Genomic DNA, 19,067 nt, shown 5'->3' with positions numbered 1-19,067 from the left:
TGATACCTTATCTATTTCTGCCTTGTTGCCTATTTTTGGTGATTTATTTCTCCCAATAGCTTTGAGTGCAGCTCTCATTTTACTTTATAAAACTGTGGGTTCTTCTTCAAAAGATTCTGCAGTGATGAAATCTGTCATCCTTTCATCTCTTCTTTATGTTTCCTCTGCATATTGTTCCTATCTTTTCTTTATTCTGTCCTGTTCCATTCATGTATTTCCCTGTCAAGCTTTTCTGTGCTTTACATTTCCCCGTTCACATAAAGCCTTTAAGAAGTTGATGTATAAGATGTAGCACTCTCCACATGGAACAAATGTACAATCAGCTGAACTATTACATTTCCTTGTCTCAATTTAGCCCGTCGTCCATGCTCCAGTTCTTCAGTTTTCTTCCTTGCTTCATGTTTTCCTGCTATTGCCAACTAGATAACTCCTGTTAAAGGAAACTGCTGTTTGGCCCCCTCTTTTTAAAAATAACTGCAATGTGCTATTTTAATTTGTTTTAAAATGATTTATATTTTCAAGGAGTAAACAATGGATTCCAAAGGAAATGGATTATACAAAATCACAACTTCTCAGCAAGTAATTTCTTCCTGTTGTGGTTCTGTTATTACATCTCTTTTGGGTACGTATAAATATTTTAACGCACTTTGGCTGTTTTCACAAAGTTTTGTCCCCCTTTCTCCATAGTATCATGTGCATATGTACACTTCCCATTGTTGTGCTGACGTTTTGGGAAAGATTGCAGCAAAACCTGGGTTTGCTACCATGTGGGCAGTAAAAGTCAGAATTTCAGGCCACTGCCCACAGCAGCTATTTTCTCCACAATGGCTGTGGGGGGAGGTAGCTTTTTATTTTTAATCAGCAACTCTATTATTTTATCATCAATATAATGATATAATTATATGTGTAACAGGTTCTCTGAAAAGTCTCTACTTTGTTTTGTTATAGAGATAATAAGAGAAAGGTATATCTCCACAATGAAAGGGGCAGAGTTGTAGGCTTTTAAAAAATGAAACCTGGGAATTCAGATAATCTGTTATGCATATCATCGTCTGATGAAGTGTGCTTAGAGAGCACATGAAAGCTTACGTTCTCAAAACTTGGTTGATCTTAAAGGTGAAACTTGACTCCTGCTTTGTTCATCTGCTTCAGACCAACACGGCTGCCCTCTTGGGTCTATTCGTCCTCCAAGTAATCAGTTTAAGTAAATTTTCCAAAATCTGCATTCTCCTTTTCATACCAGGCTATCAAGGCCTGAAGAGGAGAATGTAAATTACCAAGACAGCTCCACCCAGCTACCACATTGTAGAATTTGCCATCACACTTATTAAGAGACATCCTTTTTTGTTTGTTTGTTTAACATCTGGGAGAACATAGACCTTGCTTTGTCAGGATCTCCTGAAACCAAGTCTTGTCATATTAGTCCATCCAAATTAACATACCTTCAGGATACATTTTTGGGTTATAAATGCATCCCATTTTTGTCATGTTCTGCTGACTGCTCACAAAGCAGCACCCTGAGCCTGAGCCATAGGCTTTCCTATATATAGCGCTGGTTCTACCCATATCCCTCCTTTTCGTCCATCTTCAGGCTGAACCATTCTCCAAGATCTGGTATAGTATTACCCCATCTCGCCTTCTTCTGTTGCACCCATTCCTTCCTGTGTTTCCATACCTTGTGTGTAAACCGCCCCATTTGTGTTTGTTTGATTTTATTATTTTTCTTTTATAACTAAAATCCATTTATTCATTGGCCAGGTCAATGACTCTTATAAGAGGTTCTATTTGAGACTATCTCCATAAACATAGATAATAGGTTCTGCTTTGCTCCACCTCTTGCTGTGCTCTGCCTTTTGAAGCTAATTTCCACAAAAAAAGATCAAAAGCAGTAATTTATATTTCTGTCAGAGGTAACATTTGGTCCAGAAGGATGCAAAGAACAAATGGACATAAGTCTGAAATTAGAAACCACAGCATTCAGTTGCTGACCTAAGACTAGCAGTGCTCTTACAAAGGAATTTCAAAGGGAGATTAGAGAGATTGCTGAATTGTAGTTGATAACAAAGCTGAAGACAATCCTCCAGGTCTGAACTGAGACCTGGTTTTCCTGTCTCATTACCAATGTGTGCTATTATAATTTAGCATCTGAAATCATTCCCTCTCCATCATATAAGGACTAATCCAAGTGTTCTAATTCCTAATCAGGATCTTTTTGAAAGAAAATAAGATTCAGATAGGAGCAGAGAAATCCAATCTTTTTAAAGAATATGTCAAAATATTTTCCTCAATGTAAATTGTGCTTGTCAGAAGAATCCTTCCTTCTTCCCTCCCTCTGAAGAAGTGTGCTTACACACAAAAACTTGTACCTGGAATAAAATGCTATTGGTATTAAAGCTGCCATGGGGCTCTGACTTTGTTTTTTCTCTTTTCCCTCCCTAAAAGAGGAGGAGCAGCCCCAGAGAAGGAAGCAAAAGCTGTGGGGGAGGTGGCCTGTCTTTGTATCACTCCCACAGGAAGCAGCCACTGAGGGAGCTGTGGGGGAAGCAAGTTATGGTGCAGCTGCAGAAGCAGCCCTGGAAAAGGAAGAAGGAGAAGGATGTTGCTTGTGGGCCAGATCTGAGCCCTGCAGGGGTTGGATCCATCCCATGGGCTGTAGGTCTGATACCCCTGAGAGCTTCTCTGCCAGCAAGATCCAACAAGATTAAAAGAGTGCACAAGGCTAGCTTCAAATAATATCTGTATCGAATTAGCATAATTTACATAGTGTTGACAGGTATCATAAATGATTATTGCACTTACAGATACTTTCTGAAGAGTTTGTTTCTTACTCTTTGCCTTGTGGTGCGCCTCTTGTTGAGAAGACAAGCATTTCTTATGCATTGGGAATTATGATAAAACGATTTTCAGCCAGGTGACAAAAGATCTATCCACCGCAAGTCTACTGAGAAGTAGACCCATCATTTTTCATTGTGCTTTACTTCTTCCATTGCAAGTGCTTGTAAAATGAACTTAAAAATCAGTAGACAAGAGCACAAAGTATATATCTAGTTCATTTTTGTATTCTGATTCCTGAATTTATTTATTTGATTTATATCCCGCCCTCCCCGCCGAAGCAGGCTCAGGGCGGCTCATAATATAAAACCACAACAATTAAAACCATACATATTATAAAATTATACATTCAATAATTAAAACAGTCAAAATAATTTGGTGCTAGTATCTTTGATTTCATATAATTTCAATTTCAGTGCCGACAGTATTTCTTCAATTTCCCTATGATACAGGCTCAGCGTCAACTTACTATGTTTACAAGGATTTCTTCAGCCATGTAATCTGGAGTCTATAGTAAAGCTAATATTCTGTTTATTCAGTTATATTTTAAATTGTAAGGCACACGTTAATGTATGAAGACAAAGAAGTCTTTTAAAATATAAATGACATTGTGTTTGGGGATTTTTTTTGCTGTAGTGACACCTCTAGATGTTGTCAAAGTCCGACTACAAGTCCAGAGTAATCCATCCCTTAAAGGTACGTCTGCATAACTGTAGTGACTGCCTTGCTTTATAATTTGATAATTGTGTTGTGACTGTGCTGGGAAAAGTGTATGCAAGAATCAGAGTAAGAATGTTCAATATAACCTGGCATTAGTAATAACTAATAAAATATGCTTAATATAGAAAAAATAAAGTAGCAGAATGAAATGGGAAGTCATATTTGTTCATCAGCATTTCCTTCTTTGACAATATACATGAAGTCCCTCTGACATACAACCCCATAGGGAAATCACAATATCAGTGAATGAACTCAGTGGGAAATATATACACAGACATAAACCTTAAGATAACTTCCCCATACACATTCTTCTTACATGTACATATATGCTTAAAGTCATATTTCTACCACCTTCCCTGTGTTAAGTCTGAATGTAAGTCTGCTTGCTTATTCCCTCCATCTTTTTATCAGGAAAATCTTTTCTGGAGTCTGATGGCCTTACGGATCATGTTTGTGTTTATGAAAATGGAAGTAGTGGCACTTACCACAAGGCATCGGGCCGGTTTAATGGCATGAGGGTAAGGTGAAATGTGTGAATAATCCCACAAATATTAGCTTTCTAATATAAATTAGTATTTGATAGAAAATTCTATATATTAAAGACATTTTGTACTCAGAAAAGGAAATGACTACACAAATGTTGACTTTCCATTATCAATACCAGGAAAATCATTACCAGGAAAATCGTGCGTAGATTTTGAGATACTACTGTTTCCGCTCAAAAAAGTTTGAAAGTCAGAAAGTTACTTCAAATAAAAACAAATGTATTTCTTAAAATAGAGCGGCTGTATGTAAATTACTCCATAATAGTAGATTATAAATCCAGGGCCAGGCTTCACATTTGGTAGTTGGATGGGCCCAGTTTGAGCAAAGATATGGTTTTATTTACCTGTGGTATGTTTTGGGCCTGCAAAATGTGATCACAGATGTTAAAATAAAAGTTACAAGATCAGTGTATGCTATCATAAATTTCATCAGAGGTGAAAGATGTGGTCTTGATTCCCTTTATGTTGAAGGTGTCCCTATGCAAGCTTCTGTCCTAGATCAGTTTGGGGACTGAGGTTGTTAGATCCACAGAAGTACAAAGGGAACAAAAGGTAAATTTGAGAGTGTTTTCATGGGGCTAAAAATATTTGAAGTAAATGCGCTGTTATCATAGGGCCTTCTTCATCATCCTACAAACCACAGTCTTTTCAAAGCTTGCCCACCTAAAAAGGGTGATATGTGGAGCTACTTTTGTACATATTGGGAGTGGCCAAAACTGCAGATTTGTTTTACTTATTGCCAGGGGCTGTTTTGTAGAAAAATAGGTGGCAGAGCTCATCCAGGGATTGCTATGCAGCTGCACATACTATTCAATGGACAAGGAGGTGGAACTCCTGTGAGCTCCCACTGAATGTGAGGCCTTCTTATTGCATTGTTCACAAGTAAAATTTCTGTTCTGTTTAAAGTAGCAAGATTAGCTATTAAGCCCAGAAATTTAGGAAGAAATGTATCAACTTGTGTGATCAACTGCGAAGCTGGTGACCTGTATTATGTATATTGTTTATACTGCATTTAGCCTTAGCTTTTAATGTCTTGTTAATAAGGGTCTGAAGCATTTTTGGCTGAGTAATAAACTGAATTGATTTAAAAGGTTAATCAGACCAGCATAAAGTAAGAAATCAAACTAAAATATTGGTATAAAAAACCTAGCTTTTATTGCTGACCTAATTGCAAGATTCCTGCTTGAGTTTTCTTAAAGTACAATGAGTAGAAGGACATAACTTCTTAGAATAACAACTGTAAGTTACTGCTTTCTGGGCTCCCAGGATTTACTATGATAGTTATGCAGTGGCTGTAAAATTTAGTTGCATGTATCAAGACCAGGCATGACTCAGCCAGTCAACTGTGAAGGCATTTAAATGCCTTCTCAGTTCACTTGTGAGTCATGCTATCATGGTGGGAGCAGCAGTGTTTGCAAAAACCATTTAAAGGGATCCCTTTAAGTGGTTTTTGCAAGCTGCGCTGCAGTGATGTTGCAGCTTGGAGAAGGCAGTTAAAGAGATTAAAAAATGCCTTCTGCAAGCCTCACCACCAGCACAAGCATGTCTGCCAACACAAACCACCTGGGAGGTTGGCATGAACCGAGGTTCATGAACCATGAATTGGGTCCAGTTTGTGACAAATTTTGGTTCATAATTTCCTCTCCACTGCTGAGTGACCTGTTCCTGCTTTCTTGCTTCTGCTTTTCTCAGTTTGTGTGCAAAAATAGTCAGAAGGCATAGCTTCCTAGCACTCTATGAATGTGCACTTGCAGCATAAAGCATCTAAAAATGCAGCATTATTCACAGCAGGTAGGGTTCTGTGATGTCCCAGTTCAAGACCACTGTGCAGGTAGATTGTCCTATATTAATTTGAAACAAAGATGTCATGTCTGTGACTGCTGGCTTCCTCTCGATAAGCAAGGTTCTTTAGATTGGGATGCCAGTAGACATTATGAGAAGCACAGAACTGCCTCCTTTCTTTGTTTCCTTTTCCTCAGAATGTCTAGGTAAATGACATGCATGTCTAGGTATATGACATGCTATTACTTCATTGTCCATTTTCCTGCCTTGCCTCACAACACCAGCAAATTGTTGATGAGGGTATAGTGAAATAATATTACTACAAGTATGCAAGAAAGAGAGGGACAAAGATACAGTTGGATTGCCACCACTCCATGTCTTCTCCAACATTTAGTTAAGCCATTACTTCAGCTATGTAACTGCAAAGATGCTCAGAGGAAGGCAGGCTTACAGATACTTTAAATAAATAAATATTTTCTTCCTATTATAACATTGTCATCAAACTTTTCTTGAGTCGTGATGTTAGAAACAAACTACTCCTCCCAAAATATGGGCACATGCCAGTTTAAGCATAAGGAAGCATAATTATAATACAGCTAAAACTGTTCACATTGCTGGCAGTGACTAGAGCCTTTCTATACAGTCCTAAACACAGTTATAACCTTTTACTTCTATAGGAGTCAGTGGGCATAGATGGGTTTAGGATTGCACTGCCAGGCAATTTTTGAGCAATGATATTTTTGCAGCTCTTTTCATTTTCTAGCCATTGTACTAACAGACAAGATTTACAAAAATCTATAGCCCTTTATTTCTGTATTTGGGTATTTTAGGATGCTTTTGTGAAAATTGTTCAAAGAGAAGGTGTGAAAACACTGTGGAGTGGACTGCCTACATCACTGTAAGTCCATTTTCTTGTTGTTTTAGATATTATATCTCTGTTATAGTTCTGGCAGCAACAATGGCGATAACAAGTAGAAATGAAAAGATGTTCTCTTCATCTCCCTCATCCCTGGGAGAAGCAGATGTGTATATATTGAAAAGCAAGAAGTAAATAGTATAAAAAGTGTAGTTAAAATTTAAAAAATTGTTGTTAGTCATATATCTTTCAACCAATTGATAATACTTATATATGAATAAATTCGGAAGTAAATATTCTTTAATATGGCCACATATATTGCAGCAGGCACAATCTTAGGAACTGTATTCTATTCCATGTGAAATAGAATGTTTCTTCAATGATTAACACCTGTAGTTCTTTGCAAGAGGAGAGTGTGTTGTAATAGGGGACCCCCAATGAATGGAAGGGGAAGGGAGGAATCATAACCCTTCATAACAGGTTTTCCTGAAAGTTCTCTCCTTGTCCCCCCCACCCCTTCCTTACAGAGCTGATTTTCCAGTTCCAGGTATGATTAATGCTGAGTTGTAGGGCATCAGACTCAAGGAAGAGATAGAGTTGCTGGTATTCAGAATTTTTGTTTTGTCTTGCAAGTCAATTAGTACTTGTGCCCAGATAGTTCAGAACACTCAGCATTTAAAGAATTTGTAAAAAGTTGTAAATAATAAGAAATTGACCGGGGGAAGGTTGGTGGAGGGATGAATTTAGGTATAGTAATTATCGCTGGTACTACCCAGAAAGTGCCCATGCTGTACATGAAACCTATTCTATGTATTATTCAGTGCTGTAATTATAATATTACCAGAGATAAACACTGTATTTTCTCATAAATATTGTCCTCTTGAGTGTTGTAATCATGCAATATATCTGCAGCAGAAAGTGCAGCTCTAGTGATATCCAAGCATCTTTTCTTTTGTGTTTATGAAAATGGAAGCAGCAGCACTTACTACAATACTATTTGCTGTGAACATGTTTCACAAAAAAAAATCATTTAAAATACTTCTGAGGCATGATAATATTTCAATTAGTTAACTGATTGGTTACAGGGAAGACAATTAATTGTCCCAAAAAATTTAAATGATCGACAGGCCTCACTAAATATTTATATTTATTTTAGAGCAGTGTCAGTTCCAACAACAGTAATTTATTTTACCTGCTATGATCAACTGCGTGATGCCTTCATTTCTACACTAGGAGAAGATAATGATTACATTCCACTTATTGCAGGTGGTATAGCCAGATGTAAGTCAAATGATTTCTAATATCTAGTTTCCTATACAACATCTTTTCTATTCAACTAAATTTAATATGGATTAAAAAGAAGGGGTCGGGCGAAATCTCATTAGTTGTCACAAGAATTGTACAAGAAACTAACCATTGTGACTGTCAAGTTGCACTATTACTCTTTTGTTATGTGACTGTAGTGCTTGTGGACATAAAAGAAATGTCATATAGTTTATACTGCTTAGACTTAAGCATACAAGATATTCGCCAAGTGCAGACAAAACTTTGACAAAGATTAAATGATCAGGAGTGCCCTTTGCATATTCCTTCCTCAACTTTCTCCCCCTTCCTTTTCAGCACTAACCATTGATAAAGCTATGTTTGTACCAAGGTTAACAGTAAGCGTAGTTGCCTTTATCTTTTTATTTATTATCTGCAATTATATCCCATTCCTCAGCCAAAAATGTGGCCATTGCTTACAGTTAATGACAACCAACAGCAATATTGTTATCTTCAATAACAAAACAAAAGAGCAACATAGCTTCACAATTACTTGTGAGCAATTTTTAAAGCAACAGTTAACTAGTATATGGAGTTCAAGAAGGAAACCCTATAGGTTTTCACCATTGCAATAAAAATAGGAAGAAAGAAGTCCAGTCAGCAACTCCATTGCAACCTTCTGGGCAAGCTGTAGCTTCTTAACCTACCCCAAAGCTAGTATATGTAACGCATATTTCAGTGGTCTAAAACAGAGATTACCAAAACATCCTTTGAAGTACCTATAGCAATAATCCCCCAATATCACCTTCTATAACCCATCTTTCTGATATTAGTACAAAGCAGTGCCTGTAGATCCCAATCCTATAGCTACAAGCTATTCTGGTTCCTTGCCCATGAATGGAATATTCAACTGGTCTATAATTTCTCAGTCCAAAGGGTCCAGTGATGAATTCTTCAAAGCAGATCTTACAACAGCATCTCTAAGGGGCTCAGAGGCCCCACAATCTTCTTACAGAGTCCTTAACCACATCCATCGTCAAATCATCCACTGTCTCCCAGGATACTTCCAGGTACTCCAAGGATCTGATGGATTGGTTTTAGGATACTTGGCTGTTTAAAAGAAGAATAACAAATCTGGTCCATATTCTCAACTTGCAAGAAGAAAAATGCACTAGGGTTCCCAGCTATCTGGAAGAAAAGTTATGCTCATTTAATAGAAGCTGAATTATTTATCAGGTGATGTTATTTACTTCTGTGTCATGAAAAGCTTCAGCCACCCATTTCCACACATCAGGACTCTGTTAAAGGAGACAGGACATTTTTCTCCAGGCTGGTTGGCTATTTAAACAGCTGCCAAAAAACCCTCACACACCCTTATTTGACATACTTGCAGGCAAATAATTGAAATTGGAGTGGATTTTATCTGTGAAGTGTCTAGCAAACATGTTATGGTTGGTCATTCAATGCATATTCTGCTCCATAAACCCAGGTCTCATAAAACCCTAACTCACTAAGAAATCTCTGTTAGAGAACTTTGCACAGACGTGACAGAATCTGAAGCAAGGGTTTTAATCAAGTTTATAACTAACCTTTGTTAGGGGTTACTTTGAAGGTGTAACACTAACCATATTTAGTTGTGTGATGAGGGATGTACACAAGAAAGGGAGGAATATGTAAAGCACAGGGAAGAAGAGTTCAAAGAATACTCCCTGTCTGCCAGGGTAAAAGGTAGGAAAATGTTTATTCTGCAGTCTTTTATAGTAGATTTTCAGATCAAAACTAACAGGAACGGCCAGTTTGTTAATAGTAATATAAATGGATTATGATCTGTTATAATTAAGAGGACATTGAAATAACTGGTTTTAATCTGGTAGAAAAGGGTATAGATTAAATTTGAGTTTTAAAATATAATTAGTGTTCCTTAAAGAGATGAAAAGCCATATGCCTGTCTTTAATATATAATATTAAGAGTTAAATATTTCAAACAGCTGTCTTGACTGCTCACCATCTTGACTGCTCACCATACAAGTTTGAATTTGCTGCATTTGGGCAAATAGCTATCTCTGTTATGTATTTATTCATTCTTGGTAAAGCATTTAAAAAGTTTAGAAAAATGTGGAGGGATGGTGGCTCAGTGGTAGAGCATCTGCTTGGGAAGCAGAAGGTCCCAGGTTCAATCCCTGGCATCTCCAAAAAAGGGTCCAGGCAAATAGGTGTGAAAAGCCTCAGCTTGAGACCCTGGAGAGCCACTGCCAGTCTGAGAAGACAATACTGACTTTGATGGACCAAAGGTCTGATTCAGTATAAGGCAGCTTCATATGTTCATATGTGGAAAGAAAATATGTACACAAATACTCATGGCAAAACTTCTTTATTACCTGACATCTTGAAGTACTTTCTCTTTTCTCTATTATAGTGGTTTCAGCTACTGTAATAAGTCCAGTTGAATTGATTAGGACAAGATTGCAGTCTCGCCGGTTAACTTACAAGCAGTTGCATTCTTGCATTAGTAATAAGGTAACCAAAGATGGCTGGCTTTCACTCTGGAAAGGATGGGGTCCCACTGTTCTTAGAGATGTTCCATTTTCAGGTATGGTTTGCTTTTCAGCAACAGAAGACCTATTTATTATGTTCTTTAGCTGTTGTAGGTTTTTCTCTTCTTTTGATAGTTTTACAAAATTGTCAGGTTGGTTAAATCTAAAGACTCAAAATTCAGTTCAGAATCATGATCCTTAATTTGAAGGCCGGAGTACTTGGGTTTTGGACCCAGGGTACTTCAAGGACTGCCTCCTCCTGTATTGTCTAACCTACCAGTTAAGATCCTTCTCTCAAACATCTCTGTGTTCCTCCATTTTCAGTGGTGAGGCAGGTAGTGACTAGGTAAATGACTTTTTCAATGGTGGCACTTTGCCTTAATCTCATATGGCATCTATCCTGTTTTCTAGGCACCAGGCCATAGCTTTAAAAAAAAAAAAAATCCAGGCTTTTAATGATGGGGTCGATCTTTTAAAATTATTCTACAGTCTGCTTTTAGTCTGAGAACTGTTTTATGAGACTTTTTGAAAAGCTGCTACATATTTTGTATTGATTGTATGGTCTAGCTTGGTATAGAATGCTGGATTTTAATACTTAACAGCACAGTGCTTTTGCTATTCAGGCATGTGCCTTAACAGCAGTTCCTTTGGTCTATGACACTGTAGTCATTAAAAAGGGATCTATTAGTGTAATATAATTACTAAAGCATGGTCAGGGTAAACTTTGATTGATTTAGCAATTGCATCACAATCCTGCAAATCCATTTTTTAATGACAGTTACTTGGCAGTCAAGTTTCCAAATGCTGCAGTTTGTCAGGTCTGGTCTAGACAGCCTATCAAGTTTTATTTTAATGCTATCTGTGTTAGCTGAAAACTAATTGTAGCCTCTCATCCACTCTCCCACCCTGCAAATCCAGACAGTTCAGTTTTAGAAATAGACTACATTTAGGGTTGCCAAGTCTTTGGGGGTGGAGCCATAAGCAAAGTTGTGACAAGCACAATTGAACTCCAAAGGGAGTTCTGGCCATCACATTTAAAGGAACTGCACACCTTTTAAATGCATTCCCTACATTAGAAATAATGAAGGATAGGAGCACCTTCTTCTGGGGCTCATAGAATTGGACCCCCTAGTCCACTCTTTTTGAAACTCGGAGAGCATTTTGAGGAGAGTCATCAGATGCTATGCTGAAAATTTGATGCCTCTTCCTCAAAAAACAGCCCCAGATACCCCCGATCAATTTCCCATTATACCCTATGGGAATCAATCTCCATAGGGAATAATGAAATACCCAGCAGACATTTCCCTCCCCCCCACCCCGTTTCTGATGACTCTGAAGAGGGGGAGGGCCTGTTCCCACCTGGGGATTGGCATCTCTACTCATGAGATGCTGAACTTCCAACTTTTTCAAAGTAACACAGAGCAACCAAAGGTTCAGGTTTACCTTTCCTATGCAAACGACCTCTGAAAAGATTGTGCAACCAACGGAGGATCTGGGCTGCTTGCACAGCCACTAGGAGCAGCCATGTTCTGCCTGCTTCCCTCGCCCCCATTCAGCCTTAAAGACACAAACACACCATCCCAGGAGAAAGCCTTTCCAAGTCTCTGAAGCCTCTGGAAGTGGAAAGGCACATGGTGGCTGTGGAGTTGGGGCTTCCCCCCCACTGGCCAGCTGACTGGGAGCAGGAAGAAGCTTGGGAAAGTGGGAGAACCCCTGCTGGGACCTGGAGATTGGCAAGCCTAACTACATTAGAATCCTGTGGACCAAATAATTCTTTCTGAAAATCTTTTTTCTTCATAGATTCCATACTCAAGATTAAAGAGGTTATATGAAAAAAATACTGCCATTAGTAATATTAGGAAAAGGATAATTTTATTCCATAATGTAAATAGCAAAGGTTGTACCATGACAAATGGTTAGGAAGCCTAGGGTTTTGATCCAGTTGCTTTCTGTAACTAACCTTACATAGACATTGGATATTTGATCATTAATATACTTTTCCCATTTTCAACTTTTCTTCTGTTTAAAAGATATTCTTGTTGCAGTTTTCTGACTTCTATTGTGTTATGCTGTTTCTGTGTCCCCATAGCATTTTATTGGTATAACTATGAATACTTCAAAAAAACACTGTGCAAGAAATTAGGCAAACATGAGGCAACATTTCTGATCACCTTCTCTTCAGGAGCAGCAGCTGGTTCTGTAAGTGTCTTGGTGAAAATATTAGATACAATATGCATGTATGTACCTAAAAGGTGAAAATATGGGAGCCTGAGAGCGATATAATGAAAATAACATTAGGCTTGCCTAGATCCCATTGAAATAAATAGCACCTAAGCAGCCTTTTGATTTAAACTGAACATCAGCATGAATACCTTTCTTTGTGTTGGATGCAATAACTGTGATCCACAACTCTATGCATATTCAGATGTACATACAGCATTTTGCATAGACAGCAAACTCCAGTTATTTCAATGGAAAGGGCAGATGCAAAAATGCACAGACAGAAAACCATTCTATGTGAGAAACATAATGCACTTTAGGCCATAATCAAATAAAAATGTTTAAGCCATTTGTGCTTAACTCTGTTAGTTTGTAGCCTAGCCGCTTCTTATTGTACTTTTAAAAAAACTTAACAGAATAATAGAGCAGCAGTATCTATTTTTAGGAAGACATTGTAGTCATGCATAGCAATAAAATAAGTTAATATAAGTCAGCTTAGAATTATATTAATGGAAAATATTGTCAGTAGGGCTTAATGACACAGCCATGGCAATGTTGTCTGGGCCACTAAAAACCGTACAATCACTGCATAAAATCCAGTTATACACAATGTTTTGAAACAGGTCTTGTATTGTGTTATTCATTTAGCTGCTTTAAACAAATCAAGGAGCTTTACAGTACACTCCTATGCATGTTTGTTCAGAAGCATACATATGCTGTATTGCAGGTTTTCCTTTCTTTTCACTGTCAAGTACTGCAAGTTCTTCACCAATCAACACACTTCGTTTCCATTAAAGGCATTTATTGAATAAGACAGGCAGTCAAATCTTGCTGAAACTGGAGTCAATGCTCTTACCCACACAGATATACATAGTTCAAAAGTTAAAGCACCAAATCACCTTTCCCCCATAAGTAATGCAAGCCCCCCTAGCCTTGCAGAAACGAAACTTGTCAGAGTCTGTGAGAGTCTCTGTGAACTAGATAACACCTGTGGCCTTGGAGGCTCTCTGTGGCTAGCTCTCAGGGTGGAAAGATACATAATAATATTGCAGACACAACACACCAGTATGTGAAAGTAAAGAGATAGCAGCTAAGTGGGACGCTAAAGGTTACTACATGTTACATACAAGCATAACTCTAGTCTCCACAGCATATGGCAAGAGGCACTCTTGACATTCTGCCTCCCCAAAGATCACCTCCCTGACCCCGGGCTTATCAGGATGTTGATGGAATGATTTGATAAGACTGTTGGCATTCATGTCAGTTGGTTTCACCCATTCAGTTTCACTGATTGGGAAGTAAGCCCATTTTACCAAGTAGTATAACTCCCCCCTTTTCAATTTGGAATCAAATATGTTCTCAATCTCAAGATGAATCTGTCCCCAGATCAGGATCAGTGAGGGAGTAGTTGCTGGGGCTCTCAAGGCATTGGTCCAGGGTCCCTTTTCAATAGGCTGCAATGAAACGTAGGGTTAATGTGTTTTAGAGTTTTAGGCAAGATTAGTTCAACAGTAACCTTTTTAATTATTCTCTTAATAGTAAATGGCCCCAAATACTTAAGTCCAAACTTTTTCAAAGGCTGACTATTAGGAAGGTTTTTGGTAAAAATGTAGACTTTGTCTCCTGGTTTAAAACAGAGTTTTTGCAATAAATACTATTTTGATTTTGTCTAAGGCACTGAATTTCATAGGACTACATGTAGGCTTTCTGTTTAAGTGTAAAATTTTGCACTGCATCAGTAATATGCTTTTTGTTCCACAGGCTGCAGACCCATTTAGTTCCATGACGCATTAAAACCTGTAATTGTATGCTAGATTATGACGAAATGGTTGTAAAACTGTCAGCCAGCATGTGTACCATATGCATTTTATACTTGCAGTGAAGTTACAGTGGAAATGTTGCATGTACTGAAAATGTTGCATTGACTACTGTACAATTTTTCCACCAGATTGCTGCTTTATTAACGTTACCATTTGATGTAGTAAAAACACACAAACAGACTGAAATTTGGGCATCTGAAACAACACCTAGTAAGAGCTTAATCTTTTACTAAGCATTTTCCCCCCAGATTCACCATTCTAAGAAATCTCCTCCTGAAGAGTTCTCACCATCAACTGTACTTTTGCAACACTGTGGCTAGACTACTACAATGTATTCTATGTTGCTGGCTGCAGCTAGTGCAAAGTGCAGTTGCCAGGGCCAGCCCATTTATTAAGCAATAAGCAGAGATAGACATGTACCTAAAAATTCCGGTTTGGTTCAGGATGGTTCCAAACCCCGAACCAACCTGAGCCAAAAATGCCCTAAGACTGGCCAGTTTAGATCCCCCTGCCATGGCTGGGAGAAGGAGGAATCACCCAGGAAGGGTTAAAGGGCTGGCAAGCTGATTAACCCATTTATTTCACTTCCCTCCACTTCGAAGCAGTTGGTTTTGGTTTTGCTTGGAAGTGGGAGAAGCAAAACCAACTGGTGAAATGGCTTGCAGCCATTTAAACCTAACAGTTACATCAGCTGTCAAGTTTAAATGGCCCAAACAGCTGAACTGAATAAAAGTCTGATAAATGTTTGGGGAGGTGCCTTCCCCAAACATTGGTTCAGAAGCTCTGACCAGGCCAATTTCATGCCAAATTTTGGTTTATGAACCAGTTCATGCCCATCCCTAGCCAGAAGTGATAGTTCAGGGAGCCTGCTCTTGCCCTGCTTCTGTCAGCAGGCTTGGGCCAGCCCTCTTCCCTCTGCCTTGTCTCATTGCCAGTGGATAAGGATGATGGGTGGCAACTTCCCATCTCACCTTGATACCTTGCCTTGGTGTGAGGGGTGCAACGAAGGCAGGCACCATGTCATACCACCACACCTTGTCTTACCTAGGTGCAGGGACAAGGGGTAAGAGAGGACAAGCAGCAGCTTCCATGGGAAAAAGGCAAGAGTGGGGGGGGGGGTTGGGGGGTGAAACTTACCTGAGGGGGTGAAACTTTGCCAGTCCTTCAGCTGTCTTCCTCTTTATGAGTTGGATTCCATCAAAGATCCATTGGAGAGGGCAATTCCTTTATCCTGTGGCAGCCCTCCAACTCTCCTTCATGTTACGCCTGGAGTCCTTTGTCTTTCAGAGGCAGCATTTAAGAGAGCATTTTTGGCTGGTATGGGTGGGGCAAGGTTGATAAGGAAGGTGAAATCATTTTCAGCCAGTTTTAAAGAAATTTCTCTGGCAGCTTCTGACTCTTGTTCAAAGGACAGGTTCTGAAAAACTCTAATAAGAATGAATCCAACTCACCTTTTCATCTTTCTGTATGAAAATATTGTTCATAGTTCACATGGAGAGGTCTTATGAGTTTCTTCAATATGCCTTTTTCACTTGACCTAGCCATAGTAGACAGAAAACTTTCAGAGGGAGAACAAATTGTATATGCATAGGCTCCATCACATTACCTTTCTCATCTGGATGTTATCCATCACTTGGCCAGTTCTGAATAAAGCGATACAGGGATGGGCATTTCACACAGCGAGTTTCCTTCCATGAAAGGGCTGTCATTGAAGGGCTATGACAATTTCACACAGTGCCACTTTCCCCCTGCCATTTCCTCCATGCATGGGTTCTTCCTCAGCCATTATTTGGGTTGGGATTTTTTTAAGGTTCTAATGGGAGCGCTTCATTGCCATAGTGACACCATAAACAACCCTGGCCTCTCAGCCTTATTTACAATCCCCCCTCCCGAACTGCAGCACACATTTCCTTTCTGATTCATTAACTGGAACTAAGGGAAAGCTCTCTGCTGTCAAACAGCAAATGAAACACACAATTCCTCCCCCCCCACACACACATACACTCTTCCCCAAAAGCTAGCTTTTAATCTGACAGTGATTTTTTGGGGGGAGAAGAGGAACAAGAGAAGGACTAAAAGGGAGAGAGAAACAAAAAGCCTTGGGATAAAGTGGATTTTTCCCTCTTTGCATCACTGAGCAGTAATGGGGGTGCTCTCTGGGATGGGGAACTGGAAATGAAACTAAGAGGCCACACTACGGTGTTCCCATTAGAACCTTTTTTAAAAAACAGCACCATTACGGAAGCACTATAGGGCATTTCATAAAGCACCCCACAGTGATTCAGAAGTGGAAGAAAGATTTGAAACTGGAAGAAAGGCAATTTTCCTCAACAAAAGGTCAGGCACAACTCTTGAACAGGACGTGAGCAGGTTTATCTGAAAAGGTAAATATATTCCATTAGCAGCCAGTTACTATAAAACGGATCTGTCCGAAATGACAGAAAGTAAGTTGGTAACCAGTTCCTAGAACAGAATAGAAAAGGGCCCAGTTTTGGGAACACAGTTTTTTTTTTAATGTTTCTCACCACCAGGATGGAGCCTCCAGTTGGTTTGCACTGTGGTCACATTCCAGTAGCTGTGTGTGGGGACAGTGTACTCCTTCCTACTTGCCCCTCAGTGTGTTCTTTGCATCCTAGATACGTTGAGTGAACAGAGTGAGAGAGGGCTCTTGTTCAAGATTCCAGCATTCTCGGCAATATTGTAAAATGCTGTTCCTTAGCTATGCATTTGAATGTATTAAATAAAGACTGCTTATGGTTTTATTCTAGAATTATTTAAGTGTGTGTGTGTATATATATATATATATACACACACACACACACACACACACATAGTACATGGCATAAAATGTTTTAAGTGTTTGAAATAGTTTCACTTGAATATTATGCTTTATAATGAAACTCATAATCTCAGCAAGAATTCAGTAGAAGTATATTGACATTTAATTGTACATCCATTTTTCCCAACCATTATAGCATTTTGTTTATTTCTTAGCATCACAGCAGAGGCATGCATCAGTATGGGAAATAATGAAGAGAATTGTTGCTGAACATGGATTCACTGGCTTGTATGCTGGTACATATCTGTTATACAGTTAAAATACTATTTCCAGTCTACTGGATAATATTTTGTATAAAGCGGTATCGAACTACCATAGAAGCTAAAGAAGTTCTTAAAATGAAGGAGGCAGTTATGAGCCTTTTTCGGTACAGAAGTAACTATTGCTTAATAAAGGTGATTTGAGGTGGGAGGTCTATAGAATGTCTTAAGTGCCAGCTTTTTCCTCCCTTTTGGTTGATAACAGAGCCAAAGAATAGAAAATCTTGAACAATTTCTTCATCGTCAACCTTAAAACTGTATAATTCCCCAGTAGTTATTACTTTTGTGTTTTTGATGTTCAGCCATAATCTTACTTTGGCACTTTCTGCTTTAACCTTCAGCAGTTGCTGTTTCAAGTCTTCGCTATTTTCTGCCAGTAATGTAATGTTATCTGCATATCTCAAATAGGACTAAGAATAACGTAAGAACTGCCCTACAGATCAGATAAGTGGTCCATCTGGTCTCATGTAGTGATGCACCAGTTTCTCTTGTGGGCCAACAGGAGGACATAGAAGCTGAGGCCTTCCCCTGATATTGCCTCCTGGAACCAGTACTCAGAGGGTTACATGACTTTAGACACCATGGCTAGTAGTCAGATAGACCAGGGGTAGCCAATGGTAGTTCTCCAGATGTTTTTTGCCTGCAACTCCCATCAGCCCCAGCCATTGGCCATGCTGACTTGGGCTGATGGGAGTTGTAGGCAAAAAACATCTGGAGAGCTACTGTTGGCCACCCCTGAGATAGACCCATTCTCCACAGATCTAGCTAATCCCATTTTAAAGCAATCTGCCTGTGGCAATCACTACATCCTCTGGTAGCAAATTCCATCTTTTAATTACTAATCACCTTCATTGGAGGCCCCCAACTTCTAGTATTTTGGCAAAGGGAGAAAAAGCTGTCCAGTCGACTGCATGTATAATTTAATAAACCATTATCATGCTCCCCACTTGGCTGTCTTACAAACTGAAAGGTACCAGACTCTTCCTGATGGCAGATGGTCTACTTTAGGTGTGCAGCTATACGATTAAGCACAACAGATTGCTTGTATGAAATTTAAGCACATCTACTGTATATGGATTATTTTAATATTGTCTAATGGATGTTTAATCACCCATTTTCTTGCAAAGGTTTTAATGCTCTTGTATGAATAACTACAGTAATTTCTCTTGTTTTTGTAGGAATTGGTCCAAGATTGACAAAAGTTGCTCCTGCTTGTGCCATAATGATCAGCAGTTATGAATATGGGAAGTCTTTCTTCCATAGATTAAATAAAGAAAAAGACATGAACCATTAATGCTGTTTCTTCAAGCTGAATCAGTAGGCAGTATACAGAAAGGGGAGTGCTTAACAAGATCTGCAAGAGAAAATTGTGATCTTAAAATATTGTTCGAAAGCC

At 38.9% G+C, this 19,067-nt stretch overlaps 1 protein-coding gene across 1 annotated transcript; it reads left to right on the top strand.

Annotated features, from left to right (window-relative positions):
- The first annotated feature begins 497 nt into the window (after positions 1-497).
- Positions 498-18,975, top strand: SLC25A40 (solute carrier family 25 member 40). Its single transcript, XM_060248448.1, has 10 exons — positions 498-622; positions 3,469-3,528; positions 3,964-4,070; positions 6,710-6,777; positions 7,892-8,016; positions 10,415-10,588; positions 12,622-12,731; positions 14,701-14,782; positions 17,567-17,647; positions 18,850-18,975. Exons 1-10 carry the CDS (start codon positions 532-534, stop codon positions 18,963-18,965), a joined length of 1,014 nt encoding a protein of 337 aa, XP_060104431.1. The 5' UTR covers positions 498-531; the 3' UTR covers positions 18,966-18,975.
- Positions 18,976-19,067: the final 92 nt, after the last annotated feature.

The sequence above is a fragment of the Heteronotia binoei genome, chromosome 10 (genome assembly GCF_032191835.1).
Source record: "Heteronotia binoei isolate CCM8104 ecotype False Entrance Well chromosome 10, APGP_CSIRO_Hbin_v1, whole genome shotgun sequence".
In the NCBI taxonomy this organism is placed as follows: domain Eukaryota; kingdom Metazoa; phylum Chordata; class Lepidosauria; order Squamata; family Gekkonidae; genus Heteronotia; species Heteronotia binoei.
Note: the sequence above shows the minus strand (reverse complement) of the source record. Positions and strands in the feature narration are given on the sequence as shown.

Bases quoted from the DNA above. Each gene is read 5' to 3' on its own strand.
- SLC25A40 (XM_060248448.1), top strand. From the start codon at position 532: ATGGATTCCAAAGGAAATGGATTATACAAAATCACAACTTCTCAGCAA. The intron at 4,071-6,709 runs GTAAGGTGAAAT...TGGGTATTTTAG, and splicing joins GCCGGTTTAATGGCATGAGG to GATGCTTTTGTGAAAATTGT. The intron at 17,648-18,849 runs GTACATATCTGT...TTGTTTTTGTAG, and splicing joins ATTCACTGGCTTGTATGCTG to GAATTGGTCCAAGATTGACA.